Below are 11,454 nucleotides of genomic sequence, written 5' to 3' on the forward strand. Positions count from 1 at the left end.
CTTAAAAATCTTAGTAAACGCAATGACATAGTTGTCAAATCGGCCGACAAAGGCGGCGCGGTAGTTGTTTAGCGGTCCGACCTTTCCCAAAAAGAAGCTTTGCGGCAACTTTCGGATACCTCGTTTTATGCCAAAATCCAGAAAGATCTCACTTCCAAAAATCAAAAACTTGTCAAAGACACCATTCAGAATCTCATAGTTAATCAAGAATTACCGGACACTGCCACTAAACTCACAAACCTAACAACCCAGGTCGCCCTATCGTTTCTGCCTGTAGTTGCCCCACCGAACTCATCTCTCGCTACTTAGAAAGGATTATGACGCCTATCGTCAAATCTTTGCCATGGTACATTAAAGACAGTACACACGCACTAAAAATTTTCCGCGATTTCAATTCTCCGGCCAAGACAAACTTATTTTCACCATGAACATTACATCTCTGTACACAGTCATTCCCAACAGCGAAGGTCTTCAAGCACTTAAACACTTTTTCGATCAACGCACGGTCAAAGAACCAAGCTCGGAAACGCTCCTCCGCCTTGCGGAACTAGTTTTAACGCTTAATTGTTTTTCATTCGCCGGCAACTATTACAAGCAAATTAATGGTGTAGCGATGGGCACAAGAATGGGACCTAGCTATGCCAATCTTTTTGTAGGATATGTTGAACACCAATTTTTTAATCAGTACAACTGCCCCAAATCTGAACTCTACGGCCGCTACATCGACAATTGTATCGGCGCTATTTCATCCAGCAGAGAAGAACTCGATCATTTTATAACCTCCGTCAATTCTTTTCATCCGGCTCTTAAATATACCTGGGAAATTTCGGAAACTTCATTGGCTTTCCTAGATGTCAAAGTTTCTATTAGTGGCAATGTGCTATGTACCAGTGTGCACTACAAACCTACAGATTCTCACAGTTATTTGTTGTATTCATCATCACATCCATCACATGTCAAGAACTCCATTCCTTATTCTCAATTTCTTAGACCTCGACGTCTATGTAGTGATGACTCCGATTTTTCTAGCAAATCAGAGGAGATGTGCCAGTTCTTCGAAAAACGTGGCTATCCTGTCTCTGTGGTCAAAGCAGGCCATCATCGCGCCCAACAATTTGATCGACAGTCATCACTACAAACGTCACAAAAAGATAAGAATGACAGAATTCCATTCACCCTCACTTTCCATCCTCATAATCACGCAGGCAAAAGTATCATTCTTAATAATTTTAAATTATTCCAAAATGATCCCGAGACTGGTAGAAACTTTTCGCAACCTCCACTCATTTCATTCAAACGCGACAAAAACGTAGGCAACTTTTTAGTTAGCAGCGCGCTCAAAACTAACGAGCAACCCGGCACTTTCAAATGCGCGCGCTCACGATGCAAAACTTGTCTTTTCATTGTTAACACTAGCAAGATATCGGGACCTAAGCGATCTGTTAAGATCACCGATCGTTTCACATGTACCTCCACAAATGTCATTTATTGCATAACCTGTACGTTATGCAATAAATTATACATTGGCGAGACAGGTAGACGACTAGGTGACCGATTCCGCGAACACCTTCGCGATGTTGAGGAGAATGACAAAGATGCATCTAAGCCAGTCGCTCGTCATTTTAATCTCCCTAACCACTCCAAAAAACACATGGCTATCTGCGGCCTTTCCCTACATCTAGGTACGACGGAAAGCCGCAAGAATCTAGAACAAAAATTCATCTTCCAAATCGGCACCCTTAATCCTCACGGTATTAACGAACGCTTTTCATTTAACTAATATATTCCTATTTTTCACGTTGCCATGTTACCACCAATAGCGCAGCTCCTACTCTCCTATAAAAACTACACGTAACCCATAATTCTTCGATTCGCTCTGACGAAGGGCTAACGCTCGAAACGTCAGCTTTTAGAATCTCTGTACGGTGGCCAATTTACATTATCAACTCCGTTGATAAAACCAAATTTTTGTATACTACTTCTCCACCGACGCAGCACCAGTTTCTTTAGAAACTACCCCCATCATTCGTATGTATGTATGTATGTATGTATACGACCTCGACTCGGGGCCGAGGGTTGAAGCCGGGTAGTAGAGGTGGAAGGCACGGTTGATAGCTGCCAAGCCGCCGTGACTTCCCACCCAGCTTACAAAGAAGAATCGATGCATCTTGTCATGCCTCCTTTTGTTTAACAAATAAAGAAGTCTCGCCGTAAAGCGCGCCGGATAGAGCTCGAAAGAAGTGTAGGGGAAACACGAGACATGGATGCTTAAGGGTGTGGTCGGTTTGGCTGGTAAAGAAAGTGCTGCTGCGTTCGTTGCGCTGTATGTAGTCGTCGACGACGTGAAATAGCCACATTTGAGGTTTTATCAAGGACGCCAGCACTTCAGGATAAATTTTCATTTTCTCCCCTAAAATAAGCGCCGTTCCGACCAGTGTCATTCACCCTTGTACTATTAAAAAGGTTGAAATAGTCAGGAACTGAATTTATATTTTGCGATGACGTTCTCGTTGCTGTTGCTCAAGTTTTCTATAGAGGTTTTGCACGGCAGGAACAATAGATTCTTTTTCCTATGGGAACAAATGTTCTTTCTAATGCAAAACATTTTCATTGTTCCTGCCATGCAACATGTCTGTCGTGCAAAACCTCTATTGATTCCGCGGAAACTTGTACACCTATTCGGCGTAGTTCATTTAATCTTTTGAAAAGCGCGCCAACAAAGGCTTGCCGCGTCCCATTTGTTCCCGCCATATAGGCCGGAAGTAAAATGTAATGCTTCCTATTTGCCTCGAAGTTAACCAACCTCAAAGCACTAAAACTATTTACCTGTGTGGTAAATACTAAATATTGACAGCTCGAATTAAACATTGTAATAACCAATAAACGTAAGAGACATTATGGAGAATATAAGAAGTTTTAAGTTTTATTTGACTTGTATAAATGACTAAACCAACGTTATTCTACTCAATAAGTGGCATGTAATAATTCTTTCTGTTTCTTAAACAGTGAAATTACACTTGAGGACTTACTATTATATTATTACCATTACGAAAACACGCTTTAACAAAGGAAGGATTTACAACTGTCACAAAATTTCAAAATTTTAAAGACAGATGTAGAATTCCTCTTCATGACAAATTCAAGAGCTGAAAATCTTTCTCAGACTAAAAATTCTGATTAATCTATACATGACTAAAAGTAAAACGGTTCGTATTAAAAAAAAAAAGTCTGTTTGTATTTGAAAGAACATGGCTGGAAAATACCTTAAGTTTTAAAAGAAGTTTGCCATTAAAGTGGTACCTTTTAGCTACCAAGCATAAAAAGATGTCTTATGACCAGTCTGGACCATAAAACAATTTGGTCCAACATGTTTACGGAACAGCAGTTGGGCAAACATGATGTAAAGTGCAATTACAGTGCACAAATTATAATTGTGCATTTATTTACATTAAATTTATGATGACACGATTACAGTGATTACCATTACTTTTATGAATAACAGAAGGGCTGCAGAAATGTAAATTTCCTCATGGGTTGCATTTTCCCTACTTGTGAAATGGCCTTGGCTGGTGCAATTAAAATCGAGAAAATCCTGTTTGCATTACGCAACATGTTGGGTGTCGACCTAGACAAAACATGTAATCTACAAAATGGTGAATTATCCTTGAAAGAAGTGAGACACCCACTTCCAAAACAATGTGCTTGATCATGAAAAACTATATTCTACACCACAATAACATAATGCTCCATATCAAAAAATATCTAAAAATAACACGAAGAAATCTTTTGCATGTAAAAGTACACTACTTTCTTACAACAACGACAATTTTTTTTAAAGTTAAGTACGGGTGACAACTATTTCTTGTCACTATTGCTGCCAAAAATTTAACTGTAATATTACAAAAAATACATGCGCATTAATTTCAAATATTAACAAAATAAACATTACCACAAATAAATTAACGAAAACTGTAGAATCCTCTTTGGGACAAGAGTGATTTCTCATTTTATAGTTAACCACATTTCCTCACAAATAGAGCTTGCGTGTTAATGTGGTCGAAGTAGAGGGTACTTGATTTGTGGTCTCTGCCACACACCTTGTGACCTCTTTCAGCATTTCCAGCAAATGTTCCTCGGCATGTTGAGCTTTTATGGTCTCTACAAGGGTCTAAAAATAGAAAAAAACCAAATGGCTAGTCAACAAATAAAGGAAAGCGAACAAACCTCTTAACATAATGACCCCTGTAAGAGACTAAATAGATTTTATTCTGTCTGACGCCAGACGATTTTACTCGTCAACCGGGGGCGTCCTAGGGCGTATGGGGTGTCAATGGGTTACACAGGTCTTGGCGTACGGACCGAGCGCAGCGATACAGGGATTTTTCCAATAGCTTTGCAATAAAAGCGCGCGCTGGGCCGTACGGGCCATATGATAAGGTCATCTACTAACTTTTTGGTGTTTTCATCTATTCGCATGATTGTTTCCCTCTACCCAAGGTTTCGGGTGAAGGAGTAGTTTCCTTTCCACAGCCGTCCGCCATCATGGCGGCGTCGTAATTTTCAAAGACGTTGGCTCGCTTGTGGTCCGGCGACGTTTGGGAATCGGCGCTGCTCAGGTCAGGTTTTCTTCTAGCCCTAGCTTTCTCATCTTTTGGCATATTATCGTCTTTGTTTATCCTTTTTTGCCTCCCACACTACGGAGCTTACAAACACATGTCCTTGCCCTTCATCTTCCAAATCGGCACCCTTAAGTTCAAGTTCATTTATTCACACTTATTCAAGTGTTTCAGGGTTTCAGAGAACCCACAATGCTGAAATGTACAATTGCTGGTGGACGAACAAAAGGAGTCAATGAGAGATCTTTTGTTTTCGTCCACCAACATGGTGGCAATGACGTAACGTTAAAACCACCTATAAGAGAAGACATAAAGGAGACCACACAGACCTTTACCCGGTGTCCCACCAAGTTCAAGAAATGATTGACCCCTGTTAACTGCTTACCAGAGGGAGCCTAATAGTACAACTCACTTGAATAAAATATGACCCGTAATTTTCTCCTCTCAAAGCGACATATCCAGGTACTGTGGCAAATGCGTACAGAAAATCAACTTCCTTGGGCGTAATAGAACGTGGCAGGGTAGAGTCTGCATGACAATTTCTACTGTCTGCACGTCCTTCAATGGGCTGAAAAAACGGATCCTGCATTTGGCCTCTGCACGCTTGTATTATGAACACCTTTGGCTTACCAGTCAGGGATGGGCACCGCCCTGGTGTGAATTCTGACATTAACTGCTCGACACCTGACAATGAACATAGGAAAAAAAGATAAGACTACCAGTAAGCCATTAAAGCCAAGTTGCAATCAAGCGGCAACAACGAATGAAAGTTGACAGCAGTAGCATCAACAACAACTGTGCACTATTTCGGAGCTGAAAATCATAACTAAAAGCCCACCATTTCTTAAAAATAGACAGTCAAAGACTGCATATGTCAACTGTTTTCACAACGTCAATGGTGTTGAAACAATCACAGATTAACAATTTTTAATATCACTTATCATCACTATAAAATGGATCTGTAAACAATATTGCTTACTTTCTGAGGGAAGGGCAGTGTGGTTTAGAAGCATGTGCAAGATCTATTTAGTGTTTGTTTTCAGCTATTGAATAATTAAACTTTTCACTACCTTTTTAAACTGAATTCCCATCAGTTATGTACGGTGGCCCGAAACTGTCACATCAAAGCTAAATGCTCACAGCAAATTACAAATCATTCACAGCAAATTCAAATCACTCACAACAATATTACAAATCACTCACAGTAAATTACAAATTAGTTACATGCTAGGCGTCTTCAGTCATCGGTGCAAGACGCCTAAGAATGTTTCTCATACATGAAGCCGCTACCTGCGAAAATTAACGACATTTAGTATCCTTTTTTTTTCGAGCTCAACGAACAAGAACCATGTTTTGTTTTCACTGTTGGCATACCGTTGCTGAAGGTCCCAATTACTGCTCCAGCTGTAGACAAGGTAAGTTGCCCTTTGCCATTTTGCAATTTAGAATTGCACTTTAAAAGGAAATTCGGTATCAAAATGGCAAGGGACAACTTCCCTTGTCCGCAGATGGAGCAGCAATTGGAGCCTTCAGCAACGGTTGACCCGCAGTGAAAACAAAACAGGGGTGCAGGGATGGTGCAGTGGTGAGAGCAATCACCTCTCACCAATGTGGCTCGGGCTCGATTCCCAGACTCAGCGTCATGTGTGGGTTGAGTTTGGTTTGAGTTTGGTTCTCAACTCTGCCCTGGGAGGTTTTTTTCCGGGTACTCCGGTATCCCCTCTACTCCAAAACAAACATTTGATTTAATTTGCATTACTTTTTAATTTCAGTTTAAAGTGTACCCTAGACACTTAAATAAAGTTCCTTTCCTTTCCTTTCCGTTCTCGTTCGTTGAGCTCGAAGAAAGATACTAAATGTCACGAATTGTTGCAGGAAGCGGCTTCATGTATGACAAATGTTCTTAGACGTCTTACATTGCCGGCTGGAGGTAACTGAAGACGCCTAGCATGTTAATAATTTGTAATTTGCTGTGAATGATGTGTAATATTGTTGTGAGTGATTTGAATTTGTTGTGAATGATTCGTCATTTGCTGTGAGCATTTGGTTTTGATAAGACAGTTGTGGGCCACCGTAGGTTATGAATGTTGAAACATAATGCATCTCTCCTGCGTTCTATGTAAATAGGTCTAGCAAATTTGTGGCATAGTTGCTGGTTCATTATCAATGACTCAGTCATGTCCACAAAATCTTGACTTGATTCTTTGACGTAAATTTTAAAATTCGTTGTGTCTGTCACAGCTTGTATCATTATGTGATCAGCCCATGTTCCTTGTCCTTAGACATCATTGTTAAACTAGTAGTAATCTCGGATTATTCCATGTAAAGTGCATTAGACAATCACTTTTCATCAGTGGTCTATCGACCACTTAATTATTTTTCTAAAACGTTGCTGCAACCAACAAAGCTAACACGCGTGCCATATCTTCAACTTTATTTCGCTCATTTCTCCCTTCAAACAGTTTGCCACACTGGGAAGTGATTGTAGGGCACCCAAAAGTTCTGTCTACGAATTTCTCTCAGTTTTCTCTCAGACTTAACCGTGCGAACTTGCCTACTTATTCGAGCGTGGCGCCAATGTCAGCGCAAGAAACGAATGTTCGTGACAGATTGCGGTTTATGTCATGTTTTCATCAAAGTTACATCATGTCTTTACATTCATAATGATCTTGAATTTGATTGTTGTTTGAATTGCATTCAGTGACTGTTTGTTGAAAACTACATCATAAAATAGTTGTAATATTCTTTCTCCATTTAACTAATATGTTTTTCAATTTTTCATCCATTGTTATTGTTAATGTTTATATACAGCACGCGTGACGCATTTTGCTGTTTATTTCACAGTGTACTCCAAGAACATATAACATTGTGTTATGTACCAGTCAAATTAAAGCTTCAACATCCACCCCCCCCCCTCCCCCCGGGCATTCGAATTTTTGGAAAATCTTTGTTCAAATGCCTCCCTCCCCAGGCCAAAAAGCTGCTCAAATGCCTCATCATAGATCAATTTCAGGTGATCAAATGCCCCCACCCCCGGGAAAATCACCAGATTGCTGTTTTAACTTTTCAGTAGCTTCTATTATGCTTCTCAAGCTGTCTATGTAAACATGGTTTAATAGACAACACCAAGGAGAACCAGGGCCCTACATGGCACGAGGCATAAGGAAGACAGGTGACAAGGTATAAAAATCCAAAGAGAACCTACAACAAAGTCGACAAATTTTGATGTCGAATTATTATGAATAAACCTCTAATATAACAGTAATGTTATGTCTATGTGGATCAACTGCATGTAAGTATTACACCAGACCAATGTTCTAGAGAAACACGTACCGAATATTTCAATTTAAAATATGTATATTTAATACCTCTGTTTCGATTGAAGCCAATTTTGTTAAATACTGGATACATCAGTAAAAGAGAAACAATCATGAAATGATATACGAAATCGATCATATATGAACTGCAGATATGAAATCAAGTGAAGCTATGATCTAGAAAGATTGGCACCACGCACTGTATCACATAACAGCTATGTTATGGTACTAAGTGAAACAGATAATTGGTGAACCAGATGCGGTCATTATTGTGACGTAATAAGTTACCTTGGCGACCGGAAGGTTCAGCAAAAACACCTATATTTTGGCTTTAGTTGCTCATATCTCAAAAACAAACTGGGTGACCCCCATTTTTTATTGCTGGAAAGTGATCAGAAGGCTAAAATGAAACTTTCTGCAAAGTTTTAAAAAATTCTGTACTGCAGAATTAAGAGGGCTCTGAATCCGCTGAACAGAGTTTTTTAAAACTTTGCCGAAAGTTTCATTTTGGCCCTCTGATCACTTTCCAGCAATAAAAAAAATAGGGTCACCAAGTTTGTTTTTGAGATATGAGCAACTAAGGCAAATATATAGGGTATTTTTGCTGGTCTTTCCCGTTGGCAAGGTAACTTATTACGTCCCACTGATGACCGCATCTGGTCAGCAATAATTGGTGTTTCTTATGGTACCATAACATTGCTTATACGTGATACAACGTTGTAGTGCATAACCTTCTAATAAGAACGTTGCTTGAAAGCTTTGAAAACTGGTTTGGGCCACCTTAAGTTTTACTCCTCGGAGTCAACGGATTAAGGACGGTGCCTACTATTGTTATTGCGCAACGTTCTCCGCATCTTGAGATACCCGGATTTCCTATCGGTGATGCTTACTAATACAGGGATACTTTTGCGCGGTTTAAAACTATCCGGAGAAAGTAGATTTTAGTAAGTACTCTTGGTATCCAAAAAGAAAATTGGGGGTAACCATGCATTTTTTAGAGATAATTAAGCTTCAATTTGAGAAAGAACGCCATACATTGCTTTGTATTATTAAGCTTTTTACAAATATTATTCATGTATTACAGTCTTTGAAAAATGCGTGGTTACCCCCAATTTTCTTTTTGGATTTCAATAACACTTGTTAAGATCTACATTTCCTGCATAATCACACACCGGGGCAAAAATATTGTTAATTAGTAGGCACCGTCCTTAAGTATAAATTATTAATGAATTTGAAAGAATTGTTGTTTGGCGTGAAGTTGGCCAATCATGCTCTAATTTTGAACTTAACAAATTATGGGAGGTCCTTACTGTAATATACAGCCCCCTTATCTTGGGGCCTGCAAATTGTCAGCTAGTTTTTATGTCAACTGTTGCTATGGCAACAGTGACACAATGTCGAAGCCTCTGGCAAGGAAGTAAGAAAGTAAGTTAGGTTCTGGACATTTTCGAGCAATCATCGGGTAAAATCGCCAAAGCCCAAACCATGTGCTTGCCATTGGCCATTCTCACATACTCTGTCCCTCGTATGTTTTCAATACTTCTGTACACATTTGAACTTAGATTTGGGCGAGAAAGTAAGTTAAGTTTGGGACCTTTTCGAGCAATCATCGGGTGGAAACCATATGCTTTCCGTCAGCCTTTCTCACGCACTCTGAAGGTGAGTCACTCGTATGTTTTCAATACTTCTGTACACATTTCAACTTAGATTTGGGCACAGCTCTCACTCGTGTTTCAAGCATTTCGTTACAAAATATTGTCACAACCATTTTGAGATATTACTGTAATAGAGAAAGTTTCAATCGAGTCGTAAAAACCAAAACCAAAGTAATTACTTTGGCCAATCAAAGAGGTCAGAGACAATCCAGTAAACCAATCAAATATCGAGGTAATTACACGTAGCCGACACAAAGCGCGGGAAAATGTGCTCGCGCGAGCCACAATTGGTTTTGGTTTCACTTCTGATTGGTTGAAAAAGTGGCGCGAGAACTTTGAACCAATCACTGGAGGCAGTAATCATAAAACAAAGCAATTTGCTAATTTCTTTCGACACTCAATTGAAAACCGCCCTAGTGAGATTATAAAGCAAAACGTCAATTTCTACCGTTTCGAGAGCCGCAATGAACATGTACCGTGGGGTACCAGTGTTCAATCAATTCCAGTGTTTCTTCGTGAAGTATATTTTAGGTTAATTTATTGTGAAGGTGAATTTGGTGGTTCGCAAGTCTTTGTCATGTATATTATTGTACTTTATTTACACGTAACCACAGCAATAAATCGTTTTCACCGTTAGGCAACCAAAAAATAAACTCGAGGCCGTTGCATGAAAAAAAGCCAAAAACTTGGAATATTGTAGGAAAGAAATTCATAAATCACGTCTTCAATTCTCAGGTCTGTGTGGTACATCATTTCTGAGTTATTTGTCAAGGCATTCCACGTAACTTAATTGCCTTCTGTACGGAGTCGCGATCGAAGGGCGGCTGGTAATCATTCGGTAATCGACGAAAACCTTATTGACGCGCATTTTTTGAACCCTTAAATCGACTTTTCGCCTTGACCCTCACGTTTGTGCTTGAAAAGCTCTCATTTTGTTCTTTTTGCAACCAGACCGGACCGGCTAGGACAAGATTAATGCTTAAAACACCATTTCATCGGCGAGGTTTTGCCTTCAACGTACAGTGTCCAGAGTTTATCACCTTAGAACGCTGGAGTGGACTTGACACCTGTTGGATTTTGACCTACGCTTATCGGACATTATTTTATGTACTAGAAGTAACGAGATAGAGAGAGTGCAGGCTATTCTTTGTTAACTTGTTTTTTTTTTAAGCAAAGGGAGCAGAGAGGGGAGATTCTTTGTGCAGTGCTTTTAATATGCTGGTGGGGCAGAGGTGTATTTGGAAAGGTGACAGTTGTGATGCAATATTTCAACGAGTAAATCTAGGAAAAATGTTCATGGGTGAGAATTGGGTTTGTTACTAAAAAAGGTTATTTGTTGTATGTTTGTCTGAGGTAGTTAGTTTTGATTTGAAGTGTAAACAGAATTTTACAAGAATTAACAAACAACATTAGAAAGAGTACGGAACACTTGTAACAACGATTGGTCAGGAAAAACGGTAAGGTAGTGACCATACATTATTATTCATAATGACACTAAAAACGTGGACAACCTAACCTATCTCCTAACAAATATTTTGAGAACATATAATGCTTCGTTTAAAAAACAAAGGTAAATAGACAAGATTGATAATGTACCAGTCAAATTGAAGCTTCAACATCCCAGGCATTTGACTCCTTTTCCTGCCCGGGGGGAGAATTGGTGGGGAGGGAATGTGATCATCTTAGTCTTCCCGGGGGCAGGTCATTTGATCACCACTCATAGGGTGAGGAGAATTTTATCGCTAGCCTGGATTTCATGTTACGTTTCCACGTGGGTTGATAAATCATGGCGGAGACGAACTTAGATGCATTCAAATTTAATGGTCTACATCGACAGAGTGCTAATATGATTATTTCAATTATACT

The 11,454-nt window shown here is 39.5% G+C and overlaps 1 protein-coding gene across 2 annotated transcripts in view; it reads right to left on the reverse strand.

Moving 5' to 3' along the window:
- Nucleotides 1-2,898: 2,898 nt before the first annotated feature.
- LOC138051462 (caspase-3-like) overlaps nucleotides 2,899-11,454 on the reverse strand; it is a 37,664-nt gene continuing 29,108 nt past the window's right edge. For both annotated transcript variants that reach the window (XM_068897656.1, XM_068897657.1), the window contains exons 4-5: nucleotides 5,029-5,300; nucleotides 2,899-4,168 (exon numbers count right to left, since the gene is read on the reverse strand). In XM_068897656.1, coding sequence (XP_068753757.1) covers nucleotides 4,028-4,168; nucleotides 5,029-5,300 — 413 coding nt within the window. In that variant the 3' untranslated portion in view covers nucleotides 2,899-4,027. The remainder of the gene's footprint in view (nucleotides 4,169-5,028; nucleotides 5,301-11,454) is intronic.

The sequence above is a fragment of the Montipora capricornis genome, chromosome 6 (genome assembly GCF_036669925.1).
Source record: "Montipora capricornis isolate CH-2021 chromosome 6, ASM3666992v2, whole genome shotgun sequence".
Lineage (NCBI taxonomy): Eukaryota > Metazoa > Cnidaria > Anthozoa > Scleractinia > Acroporidae > Montipora > Montipora capricornis.